At 44.4% G+C, this 23,727-nt stretch overlaps 1 protein-coding gene across 1 annotated transcript; it reads left to right on the forward strand.

Annotated features, from left to right (window-relative positions):
- The first annotated feature begins 15,703 nt into the window (after positions 1-15,703).
- Positions 15,704-23,723, forward strand: LOC130034955 (putative serine protease 47). The gene is made up of 6 exons (XM_056126457.1): positions 15,704-15,715; positions 16,222-16,325; positions 17,198-17,410; positions 18,842-19,110; positions 23,152-23,297; positions 23,508-23,723. The coding sequence occupies exons 1-6, from the start codon at positions 15,704-15,706 to the stop codon at positions 23,721-23,723; spliced, it is 960 nt and encodes a 319-aa protein (XP_055982432.1).
- The last annotated feature ends 4 nt before the right edge of the window (positions 23,724-23,727 follow it).

Below are 23,727 nucleotides of genomic sequence, written 5' to 3' on the forward strand. Positions count from 1 at the left end.
ATTTCTTGTTAGAAGAACATTGATGATTATATTATTAACAGTTGAAATCCTTTTTGAACTTAACAATCTGTGCTATCTAGAAGAGCTATGGAACTAGAGCCTGAAACTAAACTGAAAAAAAGTTCAGAGAAAGCAAGAACTTATCTTACAAGCCTCAGCTAACTTTTATGAAAAATTTGTAAGAGGCAGTTCCCTTTCCTCACAGAAACCTAGCTGGTTTTAGATATGCAGATCTCAGGTGCTAGCCAGGCCTGATCTTTGGGATGTAGATTTGCAGCTCTAGCCAGGCTAGTCTTTGGTATACAAAGCTCAGATACTTGTCTTTGGGATGTAGATTCCAAGCTCTAGCAGACTGGTCCCAAGTGCTCTTAGCTTGTGAAAGTACTTGTGAAAGGTTTAAATATTTTCTTATGCTAATATCAAAGTTTGGTTAAAAAAAAATCCAAAGGGCTTTTTCTGTTTCTGAAAGCATGTTTGTATTCTCATGGAATTGTTAAAAGTATCTGGTGTAGAAAGCTCATGATTTTAAATAATTAAGGAACAAGAACTATTGAAATTGAGCCAAAGAACGTTTTATCATGTTTTATAAAAATTGATTGTTTATAGGTCTTATGCTGTTATGTTAATGTACATATTTGTATCTGCATTGGATTAGAATATTTGACCTAGAAGGAGTTAAAATAACTATGACACATGAAAACAGGTTCAAAAAGTATGGTTTAGTTTAAACATGAGTTTCTGGAGTTATAAAATTGGTTGCAAAGTTTGTCCTACCAGTGCTCTATATGATCTCTGAGACTCTTGGTAACTCAAATTTCTAGAACTACTAAGAGTTATAAAATGGGTTCACCTCAGATGTCAGCCTTCTGTAATAGTTTCTGAGAATGGAGAATTGCATGGAAAATGTGGGAAATTTTACTAACTATGTTGTTAATCAGCCTGTCTATTGCTTAAAAGTGCATGCTATTATTTTGATAATTTTATTTTATGCCAAGCTTTGTCTCCAGGTATCAACCTAGTCCTGACCTTCAGAGAGCTTTGTCCTCAAGTGTGAAATCCTTTCTGTTTCATGGTAATCTATGAGTGTTTTGATCTTTATATCTGTGTTTTCCTAGAAATCAGAATTCTAAGATGTCTCTTGATTAATTTCTAATGTGAAGTGAACTTTTGCCCAGTGAATGTATGTTGTAAGAACTTTAGTTGTGAGCATCTCTAAAGCCTTTTACATACCTATAGAACTGATATAATGCTTTTGAAATGGTACTGCAGAGTATTTTTGTCAATGTTAAATGAGATGATTGGTAACTGGTGTTCCAAACTTGGGAGATCATGTTGTGCTAAGTTCAGTATAGATGTATGTCAAAAGTCAGAAAGATAATGGATGGAGATATCGTCAGTGGGAAAAGGGAAAGGAATTCTGTTAAAGTGAAGTTGATTTTTAAATGAATGAAAGTTACAGAATGTATGTAAAGGAATGTGCAGAGGATTTGAGGTTGTGTTTTAAGAAAAGGAACTGATCAAACTGTATTGTTATAAAAAACTTTAAAGTACACCTGCAGAATTGTTCTAGTGCCTTTTTGGTAAGCTCTTATGGAAAAGATATTGGACAGATTGTCCAGACTCCTGGTACAGTGCTCTTAGAAAATGGGAAGTCGGTTTTCAACCCCTGATCCGCGTGGGACGGGCACAGAGGCCCAGCTCTGGGCAACAAAGCTGAACGGCTCCAATTCCAACAGGTGCAGCCCGCCCTCAAGGGCCTGGGTTCCTCTCTGGGCACGCGCAGCTAGAAACAGCCCCTAGACAGCCGGTTTTCAATCACTGATCTGCGTGGGACGGGCACAGAGGCCCAGCTCTGGGCAACAAAGCTGAACGGCTCCAATTCCAACAGGTACAGCCCGCCCCCAAGGGCCTGGGTTCCTCTCTGGGCACGCGCAGCTAGAAACAGCCCCTAGACAGCCGGTTTTCAACCCCTGATCCGCGTGGGACGGGCACAGAGGCCCAGCTCTGGGCAACAAAGCTGAACGGCTCCAATTCCAACAGGTACAGCCCGCCCCCAAGGGCCTGGGTTCCTCTCTGGGCACTCGCAGCTAGAAACAGCCCCTAGACAGCCGGTTTTCAACCCCTGATCTGCGTGGGACGGGCACAGAGGCCCAGCTCTGGGCAACAAAGCTGAACGGCTCCAATTCCAAACAGGAGACATTCCCAACTCCTCGCCCAGTGCCAGGGACTTTTTCCGGAGCTGCGGCCGCTAACGCGGCCGCGAAATATTTTCCCACTACATATGCCATAGGAACCATAAGCTAACTTCTTAGATGGAAACTTCTCTATTTTAGCTCAGCCACTAGAAACACAGTTGCCAATAACTCATAAGCCTATCTTAACTCACACTGCATATCAAGCAGAATAGTAACACTGAACGTGACGGACTAAACCACACCTCTCACAATGGTAAAGCAACGCAAAAGCCCACCAAACATTCATATTGAAGAGTCTAGCCCAGATGACACCAACAGTACTGTAGTGTTAGACAACCTCTCTGACAAGGAATTCAGAAGGGAGCTACTTAGGATGCTTAGGGAATTAAAAGAAACAATGGAAAGCAATGCCAATAGAAGACAAGAGGATCTGAAGGCAGAAATGAGGAAAATGCAATCAGAAATGTCAGACCTGAAAAATCTCGTAGGCGAATTGAAAAGCTCAGTGGAAGGCCTCAGCAGCAGAGTAAGAGCGACTGAGAACAGAATCAGTGAGCTCGAAGATGAAGTTCAGAGACTCTCCAGAAAAGAGCAGAAAATGGAAAAGAGACTCACAATTCGGGAACAGATGGCAAGAGAAGATCGTGATGAAGCCAAGAGGGGTAACGTAAGAATTATTGGAGTCCCAGAGGGACAGGAAGAAAACCTCGATGAAGAAGAAACTGTCAAAGACATCATTGCTACAACATTTCCAGAGCTGAAGAAAACTTGTGACCACATTCAGGAGGCCCGAAGGGTACCAGCTAGAAGAAATCCGAATAAAAATACCCCAAGACACATTCTGATCAAAATGACCAAAACCTTAGACAGAGACAAAATTCTGAAAGCAGCAAGATCGAAGAAAGAAATCTCTTACAAAGGAGCATCCTTAAAATTCACAGCTGATTTTTCTGATGAAACCCTCATGGCCCGAAAACAGTGGTGGGACATAGTAAAAAAACTCAATGAAATAAATGCCTCCCCCAAAATACTTTTCCCAGCAAGACTCTCATTCATAATAGAAGGAACAACACACAGTTTCACAGACAAACAATAGCTCAGGAACTTCATAGACTCAAAACCATGGTTACAAGAACAACTAAATGGGCTACTTTAAGGCGAGAAAGGCCCCTCAAATACACCAAATTTTAACAGAACAATGGGACAAAATCCCATAACAATAATCTCTCTCAATGTCAATGGGCTAAACGCACCAATTAAAAGACATAGAGTGGCAGGATGGATTAGAAAATTGAACCCAACATTCTGCTGCCTGCAAGAAACGCATCTCAATAGTCAAAGCAAACACAGACTCAGAGTCAAAGGCTGGAAAACAATCCTACAGGCAAACAGTTCCCATAAAAAAGCTGGGGTAGCCATCCTTATATCAGACCACATCGATTTCAGAGTGAGGAAGGTCATAAGAGACAGTGAAGGCCATTTCTTATTGATCAGAGGATCTGTACAACAGGAAGAACTTACAATAATAAATGTATATGCACCTAATGAGAGACCAGCAAAGTACTTAAAACAACTACTCATAGATTTGGAAAAAGACATCAATAGCAACACAATACTAGTGGGAGACTTCAACACTGCTTTGTCACCTCTTGATAGATCAACCAGACTCAAGCTTAGCAAGGACATACTTCATTTGAGGGAAACAATGGAAGAAAGGGACTTAGTAGATATATACAGGACACTTCATCCACAAAAAGCTGAATACACATTCTTCTCAAGCGTACATGGAACATTCTCCAAGATAGACCACATGCTGAGCCACAAAACATGCCTCCATAAAATCAAGAAGGTAGAGATTGTATCAACAATCTTCTCAGACCATAATGCGCTGAAATTAGAAGTAAATCACACACAAAAACAGAAAACTAAATCAAACACCTGGAAATTAAACAGTGCACTATTGAACAACGAGTGGATTAGACAGGAAATCAAAGAGGAAATCAAAAGATTCCTAGAAACGAATGAAAATGAGAACACGAGTTACCAAAACTTATGGGACACAGCAAAGGCTGTGTTAAGAGGAAAGTTTATAGCTCTACAAGCATTCCTCAGGAAGGAGGAGCGAGTACACATAAGTAACCTAACCTCACAGCTTAAGAGCTTGGAGAAGGACCAAAAAAAGGAGCACAACCCGAACAGGAGAAAGGAAATAATAAAACTCAGAGCAGAGATTAACGAGATGGAAACCAAAAAAACAATCCGAAAGATCAATGAAACCAAGAGCTGGTTCTTCGAGAAAATTAACAAGATCGATAAGCCTCTAGCAAAACTCACAAAGAAAGGGAGAGACAAAACCCTAATAAACCGAATCAGAAATGAAAAGGGGGTCATTACAACAGAAACCACAGAAATTCAGAGGATCCTCAGGGAGTACTTTGAGAAGCTTTATGCCACGGAACATCAAAACCTTGAGGAAATGGATAAATTCCTAGACTCCTACAGACTCCCAAGGCTGAACCAAGAAGACCTGGAATACCTGAACAGACCTATCACCATCAAGGAAATTGAAATGGTAATAAAAAGTCTTCCCAAGCACAAAAGTCCTGGCCCGGATGGATTCACTAGTGAATTCTTCCAAATCTTTAAAGAGGACTTACTCCCAATGCTCTTTAAGCTTTTCCATGAAATTGAAATATCAAAAACACTTCCAAACAGTTTCTACGAAGCAAATATCACACTGATACCAAAAGCAGACAGAGATACCACAAAGAAAGAGAATTACAGGCCGATATCCCTGATGAACACAGATGCAAAGATCCTCAACAAACTACTAGCAAATAGAATCCAACTACTCATTAAAAAGATCATACACCATGACCAAGTAGGATTCATCCCAGGGATGCAAGGATGGTTTAACATTCGGAAATCAATCAACATAATCCACCATATCAACAAAAGAAAAGATAAAAAGCATATGATCATATCAATAGATGCAGAGAAAGCATTTGATAAGATCCAGCACCCCTTTATGATGAAAACTCTAGCCAAAATGGGTATAGAGGGGACCTTCCTCAACATAATTAAAGCCATCTACCACAAGCCTAAAGCAAGCATCATCCTCAATGGGGAAAAACTGAGAGCCTTCCCTCTAAGATCAGGGACGAGACAGGGATGCCCACTCTCTCCACTGCTGTTCAATATAGTACTGGAAGTACTTGCAATAGCGATTAGGCAGGAAAAAGATATTAAGGGCATTCAGGTAGGAAAGGAAGAAATCAAGCTCTCACTATTCGCAGATGATATGATACTCTACTTAGAGAACCCAATAACTTCCACCAAAAAACTCCTAGAAACAATAGACTCGTATAGTAAAGTTGCAGGTTATAAAATCAATACCCAAAAGTCCATGGCTTTCCTATATGCAAACAGTGAGAGAGAAGAAAGCAACATGAAAAAAACAATCCCATTCACAATTGTGCCCCAGAAAATTAAGTACCTAGGAATCAGCTTAACTAAGGAAGTAAAGGACCTGTACAAAGAAAACTACAAAACGCTACTTCAGGAAATAAAAGAGGACATGAGGAAATGGAAAGATATCCCCTGCTCATGGGTCAGGAGACTTAACATTGTCAAAATGGCAATACTACCGAAAGCATTGTATAAATTCAATGCAATCCCTATAAGGATACCCATGACATTCTTCAAAGAAATGGAGCAAACACTCCTGAAATTTATATGGAACAAGAAGCCCCCACGAATAGCTAAAGCAATTCTTGGGAAAAAGAAAATGGGAGGAATCAACCTCCCTAACTTCAAACTATACTACAAAGCAGTAATAATTAAAACAGCATGGTATTGGAACAAAGGCAGAACTGCAGACCAATGGAACAGGGTTGAATACACTGACATCTCCCCTCAATCATATGATCATCTAATCTTTGATAAAGGTGCAAGTAATGTGAAGTGGAGTAAGGAAAGCCTCTTTAATAAATTGTGTTGGCATCACTGGACGGCTACATGCAAAAAAATAGGCTCAGAACTCTGCCTAACACCATGTACAAAAGTAAGATCAAAATGGATTAAAGACCTCAACATCAGACCAGAAACCATAAGGTACATTGAAGATAAAGTCGGCAAAACCCTCCATGACATTGAAGCTAATGGTATCTTCAAAGATGCCACGCCACTGGCCGAGCAAGTGAAAACAGAGATAGATAAATGGGACTGTCTTAAACTAAGAAGCTTCTGCACCTACAAAGAAACAGTGACCAAAATACAAAGACAGTCTACAGAATGGGAAAGGATATTCACCGAATACACATCTGACAAGGGGTTGATATCCAGGATATACAAAATACTGGTTAAACTCCACAAGAAGAAAACATCCAACCCCATCCAAAATTGGGGCAATGAAATGAACAGAAACTTTCTCAAAGAAGAAATCCGAATGGCAAAAAAGCACATGAGAAAATGCTCTACATCATTAATCATCAGGGAGATGCAGATCAAAACCACAATGAGATACCATCTCACACCTCAGAGACTGGCCCACATTCAAAAGAACAAAAGCAACCGATGCTGGCGTGGATGTGGCGAGAAAAGGACACTCCTTCACTGTTGGTGGGAATGTCCACTGGTTCAGCCCTTTTGGAAAACAGTATGGACATTTCTCAAAAAATTAGAAATTGAGCTCCCATTTGACCCAGCGATACCACTCCTGGGAATATATCCCAGAGAGGCAAAAATATATAGTCGAAGTGACATCTGCACTTGTTTGTTCATTGCAGCACTCTTTACAATAGCCAGAAACTGGAAGAAACCTGAGTGCCCAAGAACAGATGACTGGTTAAAGAAACTCTGGTACATCTACACAATGGAGTACTATGTAGCTCTTAGAAAAGATGAAGTCATGAAATTTACATACAAGTGGTACAATATGGAAAGTATCATGCTAAGCGAAATGAGTCAGAAAGAGAGGGATAGACATAGAAAGATTGCATTCATCTGGGGGATATAAAGTAACAAAGTATGAGATTAATACCCAAGAATAGCTGAGATCAGCACCAGGAGGATTACTCCATAACTTAGAGGCCAGCCGGGTATCCTAGAGGAAAGGGCTGTTCAGATAGAGAAGGGAGCATGGTGGTGGAAAATGGGCACTGGTGGAGGGATGGGTATCTGATCATTGTATAATTGAAACCAAAGCACAAAAAATTGTAAATCTACAACTTTAAAAAAAAATAAAATAAAATAAAGGGGAAAAAAAAAAGAAAATGGGAAGTCAAGGTTTAAAAATGCTGCTAAATTGTATCCTTTATCGCTACAGATTTAAGCTTCTTGTGACTAGGACCCACAGTAAATGGGTGCATTACACCTCGCTGTGTGTAAGGTGAAAAGCTTGCTTTTCTCTTCTTTTTTACCTTCAGATGTTTTTGATGCTTCATGGCACTACATTGGTTTGCATAAATACAGATAAGTCTTTCCTCTCTGTAATAGGATCTACCCCTCATGCAGACGGGAAAAACCAGCCATGGGACCCCAAAGCCCTCTTCCAGGGAAACAGTCAGGGGATCTGTCTAAATGACAGGAGCAGGGACTTCACAGGTACTGTTTCAAGTACCCTACAAACCTCAGGGCGACCCTAGAGGCATGCTGGCTCGAGAAAAGACTGGAAATCATCACTGCTATGGAGAATGAGGAATCCAGGACTCTGCAATGACTATCTCAGTCTGGGCCTACTTTCAGTGTCAAGGAAAAACCTGGAAATCAGGATTTCTCCCAGCCCTGAAGAAGGGATGGGATGGATTCCTTTCTGCCAGGACATCTCTGTGGAAAACGAGGACCAAAGCCACAACCCGAAGGCTCGGGGCCATCCATACAGTTCATCGCGGGACATCTTCTGGCCAGGCCTGGGTAGCTCTGACGTGCCAGATAAGAGTAATGCCACTTTTGGTGTGTCTCCTGTCTTTAGCCGATCCCCAGGACTTCTCAGTAAATAATTGGGTATCCCAAATGGAGAGTTCTCTAATCTTACTGTGTTTATGCAAAAGAACAAGCCGGGCTTGTTAAACTATCTTGCAACGTTTTAAAATGAAGGTGGAGAGAAAACCTTGTTTCTGTAACTTGCTTTTTGTAAGAATCAGATACTAATTCTACAGAGGTGATTGAATAAATGTATCCTAATCTTGATCTAAAAGGACCCCCTTTGGGGAAATTTAGATAAAACTTGGTTTACTGTCTGTAGGTAAAACAGCCTAATCTGTAAAGGAACTCAATGTTATACATGTGGTCACTAGTCTGATCCGAGCATTGAAAGCCAGAGCTTGCTCTACATCATTAATCATCAGGGAGATGCAGATCAAAACCACAATGAGATACCATCTCACACCTCAGAGACTGGCCCAAATTCAAAAGAACAAAAGCAACCGATGCTGGCGTGGATGTGGCGAGAAAGGGACACTCCTTCACTGTTGGTGGGAATGTCCACTGGTTCAGCCCTTCTGGAAAACAGTATGGACGATTCTCAAAAAATTAGAAATTGAGCTCCCATTTGACCCAGCAATACCACTCCTGGGAATATATCCCAGAGAGGCAAAAATGTATAGTCGAAGTGACATCTGCACTTGTTTGTTCATTGCAGCCCTCTTTACAATAGCCAGAAACTGGAAGAAACCTGAATGCCCAAGAACAGATGACTGGTTAAAGAAACTTTGGTACATCTACACAATGGAGTACTATGTAGCTCTTAGAAAAGATGAAGTCATGAAATTTACATACAAGTGGTACAATATGGAAAGTATCATGCTAAGCGAAATGAGTCAGAAAGAGAGGGATAGACATAGAAAGATTGCATTCATCTGGGGGATATAAAGTAACAAAGTATGAGATTAATACCCAAGAATAGCTGAGATCAGCACCAGGAGGATTACTCCATAACTTAGAGGCCAGCCGGGTATCCTAGAGGAAAGGGCTATTCAGATAGAGAAGGGAGCACCAAATAAAGGATGTTTGGAGGATCCTCCCAGGAGGGGAGATGCATGTCGAAAGTAGACTATGGACTGAACATGTTTGCCACTCAATGCCTCTTTTGCAGACCACAACACCCAAAAGGAGAGAGAGAACACAGGGGATTGCCCTGCCACAGAGACGGGGGGATGGGGGGATGGGGGTGGGAGGGATATTATCCATGGTGGTGGAAAATGGGCACTGGTGGAGGGATGGGTATCTGATCATTGTATAATTGAAACCAAAGCACAAAAAATTGTAAATCTACAACTTTAAAAAAAATAAAATAAAATAAAGGGGAAAAAAAAAAAAAAAAAAAAAAAAAAAAAAAGAAAGCCAGAGCTTTACTAGGGTGAAGCTCATCTCAAAGTGCAGAATTGCTTTCCCCCGGTCTGAATTGGCCAAAGTGTCGAGAAAGGCATCTAAACTGGTTAAATTAGAGTAGATTAATATCTAGTTCTAAAATACTGTGAATTTTCATTCTATACTTTATTGCATCTCATTTTCTGTGAACAGTCATTTGGAGAGAACAAGAATATTATCAGCTCATAATTTCTGTTGCATCATGGGATTAACAACTCCTGGACCAATGCAATGGAATGTTATTAAAGGGTTATGTTTTTTTTTCTTTTTTTTTCCCCTTTATTTTATTTTATTTTTTTTAAAGTTGTAGATTTACAATTTTTTGTGCTTTGGTTTCATTCATACAATGATCAGATACCCATCCCTCCACCAGTGCCCATTTTCCACCACCATGGATAATATCCCTCCCACCCCCATCCCCCCATCCCCCCTGTCTCTGTGGCAGGGCAATCCCCTGTGTTCTCTCTCTCCTTTTGGGTGTGGTCTGCAAAAGAGGCATTGAGTGGCAAACATGTTCAGTCCATAGTCTACTTTCGACATGCATCTCCCCTCCTGGGAGGATCCTCCAAACATCCTTTATTTGGTGCTCCCTTTTCTATCTGAACTGCCTAAAGGGTTATGTTTTAACACTAGTGAGAACCATCTTCCATGGGGAGGAACTGAACAGCAAGTAAGGTAGAAGTAATTCAGAACTGTGCTTTCTGTGCCATTAATGAACCTAGTGGAAATCCTGAGCCTCCTCTCCTAACACCTGTTCAGCATCAAGGAACTTAGAGGTGAATCGGCAGCTTGACCTTATGCAAATGATCAAGTGTTCATATGTTGAAGGTATAAATATCTGTTGGTTGTCATTGATAGCTTCAGTGTATGGGCAGAAGCTTTTCCAATCTGTACTGAGAAAGCCAGAGAATGGCTTGGTGTTTCTGGGTCCATTAGAAAAATCTGGACACAGGAAGTCATATTATCAACCAAACCTGTTTGTAGAATTAATCCTTTTCATTGTTTTAATGATAGAGATGGGTATGGCATTATGTTGCTTTGGTTTCTGTTGCTTTAACTCTTTTTAAGACCTCATTGAGAAATCTCTCACATCCCTGTCCGAGATAGTCTCCCAAAACCTGAGAGGACTCGACCTTCGACCTGTTGTTCCTCAAGAACAGAGGGCTCTGCTCTGATCTGGTGGAGGGATGCTGTTTCTACGCAGACCACACTGAGGTTGTCAGAGACTCTAGCCAAGCTACGGGAAGGCCTTGAACGACGTCAGAGAGAAAGGAAGGCCTGGGAGAATTGGTTTGAGTCTTGAAGATCCTCCTAATTCTGGGCAACAAGACCAGACTCTACCCACTGAGGAAAGCTGCTCTTAACCACGGGTCCTTGAATAAGACCCCGATCCCCCCACGATCTCTAGGATTAGAGATGCTCATTAAAAGAAGTGGGGAATGAAAGAATCCATATTAGGGCATCAAATTTTTGCGTGCTTCAGCTAACTTGAACATTGCTTTCTGTAAAACTGCTTGGCTGCTTTGCACCTGGGGGAGAGGGGACTTGGAAAGTGAACAGGGCATAACTTCTTTCTAAACCAAGTGTGACAGGATTCAGGTGTATTTACTGTTCCTGAAATGTATTGTCTCAGTAAAGCACCCTGCAGAACTCGAATGAAACTGAAGTGAGTCAGAAGGAGGACAAATGCCACAGATAAATGTCACTTGTCTGTGGTATATAGAAGAACAGGGTAAAGAATACAAGGTAACAAAGGGGATATGCCTAGATGACCCTTGGCCCTTGATTACACAAATAAGAAATAAATGGAAGGAAAGAAACTGAGGGGAGTGAGAAGAAAAGAATGGAGGGGCGTAACAAGTGTAGGGGGCATGTACAGTAGTGTAGAGGTGAGGTTTATCTGTATATCTGTATTATACAGCTAACAACACTCTAAGCATAAGACTCATATTAAAACATCCAAGTTAAAAAAAATATGCCTGTCCAGGGGAATGGTGCTGCCATCAGTCAACCTGCATCTGCGGGGAGAGTGCATCAGGAGCCTGATGATGACTTTAGGCTTCCTGATACCCCAAAATTGCCTCTGTGCCTTTGACCCCAACAATGTGGGACCAAATTTGCCAAAAAATTAAATGACCAGAAGTTAAGTATGTGGGAGCCATGCCCACAAATCACCTCCAGCTCAGCTATACAAGCTCATTGACCTTACTTCAGAGACCCATAAATAACTCTAGAAAGAAATCAAAAGCCACAATTAATCTCAGAACCACTCATGGCTGAACAGATAGGGGTAAATCATGTTAGCCTGAAGCACCCCCAAGCAGAGCTCCCAGCAGCTGCTTGCTTGGAAGCAATCCAAAATAGCCACCATACCTCTGACCTGACTTCACCATCTCAGGATGGACCTCACAAAGATAAAATCTGCTGAAAATTCTGGTATGTAGGTTTTCTGATGGAAATCTCCAGGCTTTCTCATAGTTGGGATGGGTTACCTCCCCCCACTTCCCAATACACATGGAAGCACCAGCATTCACCCCCCACGAACCAACTCCAGTGCCACCATGTCAGCTCTACTACAGACTTTGCTTAAGAGATCCATAAATCTCGAAAGATATCAAAAGTTGCAGTTAATCTGGGACCCAAACTTGGCTGAACAGACCAGGATCGCCACCATACCCCTGGCTTGACTAAACCATCTCAGAATGAACTTCACCAAGACAGAACCTGCTGAAAATTTGGGTATGCGGGTTTTGTGACTGAAGTCGCCAGACTTTCTCAGTGTCTGGATGGGCTACCTGCCTTCACCTCCCTGTACTTCTGGAAGCCTCAGCAGTGACATCCACACCCCAAAGCTGCCACACAGTTAAAAAGATACTCCAGCCTTACTGAGTCAATAAAAATACTGAACTCCCTGAACAAACACCATGACCTCTGAGTACCTGTATTGCAAATCATAACACACAGAAGGAAAAGGAGAAAGAGAGCAAGAAGAAAAGTGCCTCCCATAGAGGGAGCTGGGGATGAGGGATGGGGCATTGGAGGGTGGTGGGAAGGAAACGGGACACTGGTGGTGGGAAATGTACACTGGTGGAGGGATGGGTGCTGGATCATTGTATGACTGAAATCCAATTATGAACAGATTTGTAATGGTCTATCTCATGGACATTCAATTAAAAAAATTTTAAAAAGTAATGTGGGCTGGAGCGATAGCACAGTGGGTAGGGCGTTCGCCTTACAAGCGGCCAACATGGCCGACCCGAGTTCGATTCCTCCACCCCTCTCGGAGAGCCCGGCAAGCTACCGAGAGTATTCGATATGCCAGACACAGTAACAACAAAGTCTCCAATGGAGATGTTACTGGGCCCGCTCGAGCAATGTGGAGTTCATGCCAATTCAATCAGCTTAATTAATGGCTGAATAAATAGCAGTACTCGTACATCACCGAGGTTTCTGCGGCCACAACGCAGAGTACTAACCACTATACGATCACGGCGCGCCACCAGGAGTCACGGCAGAGCCTGGCAAGCTCCCAGTGAAGTATTCAATATGCCAAACACAGTAACAACAAAGTCTCCAATGGAGACGTTACTGGGCCCGCTCAAGCAAATTGACGAACAACGGGAGGGCCTTTACTTTACTTTACTTACTTTATTCTTACATGAAAAAATAATGATAATAATAAAATGTGCCTGTCAAGGAGACAGGCTGGGGGTGGGAGGAATCTTAGGGAAACTGGTGGAGGGAAGTCAACACCAGTGGTGAGGTTGTATGGAACATTTTATACCTCAAAGTCAACTATGAATAACTACGTAAGTAACAGCGCATTAATGCTTAACAAACTTTTTGTAAATTTAAAAAGGAAAGGAAAGAATAACTGTAAGCCTTAGCGGATCAAAGAACAAATATAATTTCATCATCATGGGGAATGAGCAGCTACCGCCAAACATCACCCTTAAAGTAGTGCCAGAAGGTTCCATACTTCTCTCACCACACTCAGTGGTTCATCATCCGAGGATGCCTAAGGACCACACACCTGTTTTTCTGAAGGAGGAGACAGAGAGAGACACATGGAGTTGATGGAGCCCCATGAGTGGAGCCATAGCTGTCAGCTGACCTGGCTGGGGAAGGTAGAGCTTCACACCCCCACCCCCAGTGAACTCCACAGAGAGAGGGTAGGTTTGTGCCAACTATCAAGACGGGCCATTGGGCACAGACACTTGGCTCTGGACACTTGGCTGTGGCAGGTGTGTTCTTTCCCCCACTGCCCTCCCCTCTTCCCTGGGGATTTAGAGTCTGAGGTCAGAGGGAAACCCAGATGCTGTCCACCGACACCATAGACAGGGGCTGAGATGGGGAGAATTGTGAACTCTGTGCTCAGGTTTGCCCTCCCTGCCCAGGGCTGTGGGTGGCTAAGGGAAGTTGTCTTTGACTCGCCATTCCCCTCCTCCAACCAGGACCCAAAAGAAACCCAGAAGTAAGGTCACAGCGACACCTTCTGGTATTGGAAAAAGAGGCGATTTAGAAATCACAAGCTGGCAAGGCTTCAAGAGCATGAACATAAAGGAAACACTCACATTTTTCTCAGTGCATGTGGAACGTCGTCCAGTTCAAATCAATCACAGATCTCTGCAAAAGTATCAATAATAATATAAACGTTTAAGTGAAATTAAGCATCTTTTCCCATTACAAAGCTATGAAGGAAAAAAATCAACCCAAAAGCAAACAGTAAGAATCACACTATACAGAAGCAGAACAAGATTCTTCTGAATAGCTCTTGAAACAATGAGGAAATAAATAAGATATTTGAACATTACAAGAGACAAAGTAAAAATAAACTAGGACATGCAGCAAAGAAAGTGATGGGAATGAGGGAAGATCAAAGCGATACAGGCCTACCGTTAAAAAAAGAAAAGAAAAAGTAAGAAAGTCTCAAATAATCAATTTGAGCTCACATGTGAAGAAAATGGAGACATAAAGAAAAAATTAGCAGACAGAAATGATAGGAACTTTATTATAAATAAACAAAAATTAAAATGACATAAGAGCCCAAATTATTTGAATCTCATTCCTACAGTGTCTGGTAGGTGTGATGGCACAAAGAAATTCTAACTCAGGCATTCTTCTTTTTCTAGGAACTCATAAATGACAAAGTAAGGGCCTTTGACTGTAGATTTATGAGATATTCTCTCTTTACTTTTTTGTTATTTTCTCTCTTCCCTTTTGGTTTTTGGAACACACCCAGTGGTGCTCAGGGCCTACTCTAGGTTCTGTGCTCAGAAATCATTCCTGGCAGTGCTCAGAGGACCATAAACGTTTCCTGGATCAAAGCAGGATTTAGTCACATGCAAGCCTTTACCGCTGTACCTATCTCTGGCTCTTCTTTGCTTTTTTCTTTTTTTTCTTTTTTTCTTTTTGGGTCACACCCAGCGATGCACAGGGTTTACTCTTGGCTCATGCACTCAGGAATTACTCCTGGCGCTACTCAGAGAATCATATGGAATGCTGGGAATCGAACCCGGGTCAGCCACGTGTAAGGCAAACGCCCTACCTGCTGTGCTATTGCTCCAGCCCCACTTTTTTGCGTTTTAACATAGATTTCGGCAGAGAAGATGAAAGACAGGGTCTTTCTGACATCAGCTGCCTCTGATCTCTCCTGAAGATTCATCTGACAGAAGAGACATTTCACAGCAGAGGAAAATGTGAATTTCATTTTCTTGTCTCTTGTTCACTAGTGTTATAATGGGTCTCAGGGAGCTGAGAGCTCAGATGGACACAGGGAGGACATGAAGTAAAGAACAGAAGCATCACTGACCACACACGACAAGGAATAGGCTTTGCGACAGAAAATCAACAACAAATTGGAAAACTCTACAAATCAGCATATATATTATTGTAGATTTCACAAGGGGAGGAAAAAAATACTACAGTAAGCCAAGAAAACCAGGAGGAAGAATCTAATTTCCAGACTTAGCAATTTATAAGAAATTTCTGACAATCCCAGACACATAAACAGAAAAACAAAATCGGTTTTGACAAAGGTGCAAAAGTAAAATTCTTAGCGATGATAGAAAACACCAGATTAATAAGCTTAAAAATGAATAAACTGAACATCAATATTTAAATCTCATATTTTGAGTAAGATGGTTTTCATGGTAAGTGATCACCATGCCACAGTTTTTCATCTTTATAACTTCGTCTTATTGAGATTGATATTCTCCAAACGGGACTATACATGCTATGAAAATGAAATGTTATAGAAATGACTACTGACTAAATGACTGAGCAAAATCCACTTGACATCCTCTGATAGAAAGAATGTTTATTATACTGGATGTTAGTATTTGTTACAACGGATTATACTATTTTCCCTGATGATTCACACACTGAGGATCTTTCAGATTATTTCCAATGAAAGTCATTACTGAAAAATTCTAAATGATACTGAAAATTATGGAATTGTCCCTTCTAATGGGTGAATTTTATGACACGAATTCTATCTCAGTTGAACTCTGTAACAAGCTGAGAAGCGTATCCCTTATCTAGCGGTGTGGCTTGCCCTTCCTGGGTTGAAGCATCCTCGCACAATCCTGCCTCCCTGGGTCCCTCCTCTCGGCTCGCTCCTTGGGTCTCCCGTTCTGCTCCAACGTTCTCTTCTCAGGATGGATCCATCCCGCAGCTCCAGCTGCGCCTGAGGCCCCTACTCAACTCGGAGCTCGACCTCTCCAGCCCAGATCTCTTCCAAAAGCCACCTGGAGTCCCTAGGTCCCTCCCTTGAGTGAGCAGAAGCACTCAGCTGCTCCGTGGACCCTGCTCCAACTCTCCGGGGCCTGACCTGGTCAGAGTGGGGCCAAGGTGGGGTGTGAGAGCTCGGGTCCGAGGGGATTAGGACGGGGTCAGGGCGGGGCCAGCGCGGGGACAGCGCAGGGGCAGGTCCGAGGTCAAGGAGGGCTCAGGAGAGAGCTGTGTCCAAGGAGGAGGGTGCGATTAGAGAGGTCATGTATGTCTTAGGGTCAGGGGGCAGTGTCAGGGTGGGGTCAGAGGACAGAGGGGCGGGGCCACTCTGGCCCTGGGCACGGAACCGGGAAGCCCCTGGCAGGAAGTCCCGCCCCCAAAGCCCGGGGGCCCAGGAGGTGCCTGGGGCGCCCTGGGCACAGGTGAGCGGATGGCCTTGGGCAGGGAACAGCCTGGAGTGGACTGGCCCAGCCTGTTTGTTCCTCCCGGTGTTCCCCAGTCTTTGTGCGGGCAGCCAGCCACTGCGTCCACGCGGTTGGGACACCCGGCCCGCCCTGTCCAGGCCCCACGGCCCACCACCGCCCCTCCCGAGACAGCGGGGAGGTGGAGGCGGGATACTAGGACAGCCCCTCACACAAAGCTGGTGTCTGGGCCGGGGTGGGAGTGGGGTGGGGGGCGCTGTGGGCATGGGGTCGCCGGGATGCGGCTGGAACCAGCTGTGGCCACCACATCCCTTCCGCGTCCTCCCACGGGGCTTGCTAACGCGCGCTCTGCTGTCCAGGTTCCTGCTGCCCAGGCAGCGGGCAGGGACATTAGACACCAAGCTGCCCTGTGGCTCTGGGGCTGGTTGAGCCCTGCTCCTGGCTTTCCCAACGAGAAGTGGTCAAGGGTCTACCGGAGAGGAAACGGGGACCTCCCTGTCTCCCGCACGGCGTCGGGCTGGTCTCCACAATGTGCGGGAAGCCCAGGGGCGTAGGGATGATCACTGGTGGCCAGGAGGCCGTGGAGGGCCAGTGGCCATGGCTGGCCAGCCTGCAGTACCGGGGCAGTCATCCCTGTGGAGCTGTGCTCATTGATTCCCACTGGGTGTTCTCTACCACCCACTGCTTTCCAAAGTGAGTTGTTTCTTGGGTCCTTGCAGCTGGGCTGGCAGGGGAGAGGGTTAAAAGATTAGAGCCCCCGCATCCTCAAGGCTGTGTGCTGGGATAATCTGTGTCATTCTAGTCCAAGTCTTTCTGCCTGTGACCTGTCCTCTCCTGTATTGTCCTCACTCCTCACCTGACTTTGCTCGTCTTCCATCCTCATCCCTGTGCCTTCCCCCGACACAGGTATGCCCCCGAGATGGCAGTGTTCATCCTGCCTCCCAGGTGCAATGAGAGCTGACTCTTTGTCACCTCACACCAGGGCTTCCCTCAATGTCCCTGCAATCCTGGTTGGCGGAGAGAGGCTGGAACCTGGGATGCAGGGTCAGATGCTGGTGTTCTGCATGTCTCTGGCCTGGGGTCTCTGCTCAGCACATGTCTATTGGCCAGCTGCATGGACACTAGATATGGAGTCCGTGACCTTGAAGAAGAACAGAGCTGCTCTCTGTCCTGGGTCTGGTTGGCTGTTCCTATAGGTTTGGGAAGGGCAGTAACCAGGAGCTGGATCTTCGGTACATAGAGAACCACAAGCATCTGCTCTGTGCTGTGTCCCACTTGAGACTCACTATGGATTAGGTTGGCTTGACCCACCTCACTGTGTCTCCATTTAGTCAGAGCCAAAGTTCCCCTTGTGGATGAGCAGGGCTGACACCATTGGAGTGTGGAAGTCAGATGGGTAGGCTCCTGTGGGTATAGGTCAGCTTGTGGAAGCAAGGGTTTGGTCACCGGCTGTGTGTGGGGAGGAATTTCCAGGTGGTGGAGTGGAAGGTGGGATGTTTCCTCCCTCATGGTCAGAACACAGGACATCCTGCACACATGGTCTCCCACTGACCAATGATTTTGTGCAGTTTTAGAACAGGTGAGTACCAAGAAGGAAGTGAGGGGCGGGAACGATAACACAGTGGGTAGGGCGTTTGCCTTACACGTGGCCAACCCGGGCTCGATCCCCAACATCCCATATGGTCCCCTGAGCACCGCCTGGAGTAATTCCTGAGTGCAGAGCCAGGGGTAATCCCTGTGCATTGCCGGGTGTGACCCAAAAATCAAATAAAAATTAAAATAAAAAATAAAAAAGAAGGAAGTGAGAGAAAGTGGTGCTAGAGCAGTTTGGTCATAAGGCGGGTCAAGAGCCAAGACGGAGCCAGGGCTCTCTGCATGTGCCCAAGGAAGGTCAGGATTGTCTAGCCTCATGGGGGCCTCCAGCCCTCTGTGATCCCTTCCTCCAGTAGTGGGTGTGTGCTGAGTTGTGAGTAAAACCGCCGCTTGTCTCCAGAGAGAAGGGATGACAGAAAGGGAGAGTCGTGTGGGGTGGTGCAGACAAGGCAGTGCTGGGGGTCAGATGATGGTGTAGAGGCACAAGCTGCCATATGCAGAAGATAATGACTGTCACCTTCCCTCCTGTAGGAAGTCTCATGCCCCTGCGGATTACTGGGTGTTTGGGGGAAGTACGCAGCTCTACCAGGACACCCAATACGCCAGGAGGGTGACTGTGAGCTGCATTATCATCCATCCAGACTTTAAGAAGCTCCACCATTTTGCAACGGTGTTACAACTGCACCAACCTGTGAACTTCAGCTCCTATATCATTCCTGTCTGCCTTCCAACCCCTGGCATGGAGCTGCCCCTTGGCACATCTTGTTGGATAACTGGCTGGGGAACGCTCACCGAGAACAGTGAGTGGCTATGGTGTGGGTGTGGGTGGGAGATGGGGAATGGGATTCTAGCTCATCAAAATCTCTAATTAGCATGGAGGCCAGTGGACCTTGTCCCTCTGTGCGTCATTTCCAGAGAGCTGGACTCTTCTAGTTCCTCTTGTGAAAAATGTGTCCTTTCGAAAGCTTTAAAGTTACTCAAATTCTGGGGTCCTTTGGTTTTTGGAGTCAGGAATCTGGATCTCAAAGTTTCTCTGGTTTGGGTGTCCAAATTTAACTGATAAATTAATTGATTTAGGGTTTCTCAAAAATGCTGTTTAGGTGGCCTGAAAACTCCTCTCAGTGATGTATGGCCTACCCGCTCAGTTTGAGGATGCAGTGTTGTTAGGTCCTGCAGGCCACCCCACTGATGCTGGGGAAACCTCTGGGCCACATCTGGTTGTGCTCAAGGGCCAGTAAGGCTTTATCTTGATGCTCAGGGAACATGTCATGCCAGAGATATGACTGGCAATGATTTTGTGAGAAGCATGTATTTCACACTTCTGTTATCTTCTAGCCCCTTGGTTCTAATATTTCAATTTGATGTAGATCAGACATGACTTTGTGAAATGAATTTGTCTGAGTGTTTCTCTTTCTACTGTGAAATACCTTGATTTTTCCATGGCCATAGAAGGAACACGTAAAGTAAAGTAAAGGCCCTCCCGTTGTTCGTCGATTTGCTCGAGCGGGCCCAGTAACGTCTCCATTGGAGACTTTGTTGTTACTGTGTTTGGCATATCGAATACATCACGGGGAGCTTGCCAGGCTCTGCCGTGCGGGTGAGATACTCTCGGTAGCTTGCCGGGCTCTCCGAGAGGGGTGGAGGAATCGAACTCGGGTCGGCCATGTTGGCTGCATGCAAGGCAAACGCTCTACCACTGTGCTATCGCTCCAGAAGGAACACGTAAAAGTAAGAAAAAAGCTCTTGAAGAACCTTGGGGAAGAACGATCATGGCCTGAAATTATCTCAGCTCCATCACCTAAGTTTTGTTCTTCTCCTAACCTGTGTCTCCTATCTGCCTCTTGGATTTGTTAGGTGAATGGAGATATAGGGTGAATACAGGGCAAAACTTTGTGGAGGTTTTTAGTTAAATTAGAAATATAAACATTGAGTATAAACATGAACTTGTTCAGAGAAGTATGTTTATACTTTAGTGAAATGTTGATGGCATACTGATTAGGGAAAAGGAAATATTTATTTGCCTTTTAATTTTTTTTTATTTTTATAAAGTTGTTCACAATAATTTATTACATTAAATATTCCAACACCAATCCCACCTCCATACACTTTCTCACCACCATTATTTTGAATTTTCTTTCTTTCTTTCTTTCTTTCTTTCTTTCTTTCTTTCTTTCATCTGTCTGTCTTTTTTTCTTTCTTTCTTACTTTCCTTTTCTTTTTGGGTCACACCCAGCAATGCTCAGGGGGTTGCTCCTGGCTCTGCATTCAGGAATTATTCCTGGCGATGCTCGGTGGACCATATGGGATGCTGGGAATCGAATGTGGGTCAGCCGCGTGAAAGAAAAATGCCTTCCAGCCCCTAACGGCCTTTATTTATTTATTTATTTATTTTATTAGTGAATCACCTTAAAGTACAGTTATAGACTTACAAATTTTTGTGCTTGGGTTTCAGTTATACAATGATCAAGAACCCATTCCTCCACCAGTGCCCATTTTCCACCACCACGGGTCCCAGTATCCCTCCCATCCCCGACCCCTCCATCCCACCCTGCCTCTGTAGCAGGGCATTACCTTTTGTTCTCTCTCTCCTTTTGGGTGCTGTGGTTTGCCAGAGAGGCATTGAGTGGCAATTGTGTTTGGTCTATAGTCTACTTTCAGCATGATTCTCACATCCTGGGAGGATCCTCTTAACACCCTTTATTTGGTGCTCCCTTCTCTATCTGAGCTTTCTTTTCCCCTAGCACATGTGACTGGCCTCCAAGTCATGGAGCAAAATTCCTGGTACTAATCTCGGCCACTCTTGGGTGTTAGTCTCCTATTTTGTTACTTTATGTTCCCCAGATGAATGCAATCTTTCTGTGTCTATCCCTCTCTTTCTGACTCATTTTGCTTAAAATGATACTTTTCATGTATTACCACTTGTATGTAAATTTCATGATTCATCTTTTCCAACAGCTACATAGTACTCCATTGTGTAAATGTACCAAAGGTTCTTCAACCAGTCATCTGTTCTCGGGCACTCAGGTTTTTTTCAGATTCTGGCTATTGTAAAGAGTGCTACAATGAACAAACAAGTGCAGATGTCACTTCGACTATACGTTTTTGCCTCTCTGGGACATATTCCCAGGAATGGTACAGCTGGGTCAAATGGGAGCTCAATTTCTAATTTTTTGAGAATCATCCATACTGTTTTCCAAAAGGGTTGAACCAGTCGGCATTCCAACCAGCAGTAAAGGAGGGTCCCCTTCTCGCCACATCCGCACCAGCACCGGTTGCTTTTGTTCTTTTGGATGTGGGCCCGTCTCTGTGGTGTGAAATGATATCTCATTGTTGTTTTGATCTGCATCTCCCTGATGATTAACGGTGTAGAGCATTTTCTCATGTGCCTTTTAGCCATTCAGATTTTTTCTTTGAGAAAGTTTTTGTTCCTTTCATTGCCCCATTTTTGATTGGGTTGGATGTTTTCTTCTTGTGGAGTTCAACCAGTATTTTGTATATCCTTGATATCAACTCCTTGTCAGATGTGTGTTCGGCGAATATTCTTTCCCATTCTGTAGACTGTCTTTGTATTTTGGTCACTGTTTCTTTTGAGGTGAAGAAGCTTCTTAGTTTAAGATCGTCCCATTTGTCTATCGCTGTTTTCACTTGCATGGCCAGTGGCGTGACATGTTTGAAGATACCATTAGCTTCTGATCTGCTGCCACCATCCCTCGCTCTACCTTTTCCTAGTCTCCTCCTCCTCCTCGCCCTTTGTTTCTTCGATCCCCACACCCAGTTGTGTCTCCATTCTGCCCCCATCACTCTGTGGTCTGTTTCCTTGGCAGCTGTGATCTTGCCCAGGCTGCAAGAGTCCCCAACTCTTCTCGCCAATATAAGGGAGGGCTGTTGGCCCTGTTTCCTGGTCATAGGATTGGCCACTGGCCTTCTCTGCTCTTCTCCTGCTCCCTCCCTGCTAACAACTGGATCACAAGACCCCAGGACCTGATTTTATCTTCCCCTGGTGAGAATGGTGAGAACCCACAGATCTCATAGTGCCGTTCTGTAAATATTCTCCCAAATCTCAGGTCTTTGGGACTCTTCCCCCATCTATGATGTCTGACATTCTCTTGTAGCCCCTCTGTTGAATTCTCAGTCAGTGCTGTCTTTTCTTCATAGTACTTCAAGACCCGCCCGCTGCAGATCTACTTCTCCATGGTTGGATGACCAGTATAATCCCTAACTGCCTTCCTTGCTGCCCACAATGCTTCTGCTTTTCCTACCACACTGGACCCTCCTCTTTGTACCCTCTGCTCCCTTGACTCCAGGATCACAAGGTCATTTTCAGTTTCTTGCTTGGAATCCCAGCTCAGCAAAGCCTTCTTCCGGCAGCCATGAGCAACGCCCCTCCCTTCTAGACAGCTCCCATCTCTTATGAGATTTGATTGCACGTGTCAATCTGAGAGAGGTCTCTGGTCTTCTCTGTATGTGACTGTGTGCCTTAAAGCTCCAGTACTAGGAATCACACAAGGGTACTCAGGGAGCATTTGTCTGCAGTGTGGTTAGAGGAGCCTCAGAGCTATAGTTCCTGCTCCCCAACTCCCTTGCCTAGATGAGCCTTTCCCTTTGATGCAATAAGAGGGGTTCTGCCCACACTGGTTTCCCTGAGATTGTTTCAGGATGCTTTGTGGTGACGAGGTCCCCACCCCTCAGGCCCCAGCATTATAGAGTTTCTCCACCACACCTAGGTAGGAGCATTTTCCAAAGAGTCTGAACATTTTTTAAGAAACCCATAGGCTGAAGTGACTGAGAGGAAGGATTCTAGGTGGTGCATATTGCTGTAATCAGCTTTCTGAAAAGCCTAGGGTCTATAGTGGCTTCAGACACCCAGTGCCTCTCACAGGCTCAGTCTCTCGGCCCTTATTCATTAACCATCACTTCTGATGCTGAGTTAGTACAAGGTCCTCGGCCAGTGGCCAAGTTTAACTGCATGATTGATAGATTTCCAACTGTGACTGTCCCAAGGATCAATTTGGAGCTTCCTAGTGCAGGATTGTAGTTCCGACCCCTGACTCTAGAACTATATCAGGACACTGGCATCAGGATCATCCCAAGGGACCACTGAAAACACCCGAACAGCCGTGTCCAATAACCTGCCCTTATAATTAGAATTCAGAGCCCCACCTCAATTGTCCACACTGATTGCCCTCTCTTTTTTTAGGGTGATTCTGGAGGCCTTCGGGTCTTTGACTTCTCCAAGAGTTGGGTTCTTCTGGGGTTGGCCAGTTGGGGCCTGGACTGCCAGCGTCCCATATCCCTCAGTGTCTTCACCAGTGTTGCCCATTTCATCAAGTGGATCGTCCAGATCCAGAGACTTGTGCCTCTTCCTGTTTCCTTGTCTGCTCCTCCTGAGGTCCCATTTCTATATGAATCCTAGCCAG

The sequence above is a fragment of the Sorex fumeus genome, unplaced genomic scaffold (genome assembly GCF_029834395.1).
Source record: "Sorex fumeus unplaced genomic scaffold, SorFum_2.1 ptg000063l, whole genome shotgun sequence".
In the NCBI taxonomy this organism is placed as follows: Eukaryota; Metazoa; Chordata; class Mammalia; order Eulipotyphla; family Soricidae; genus Sorex; species Sorex fumeus.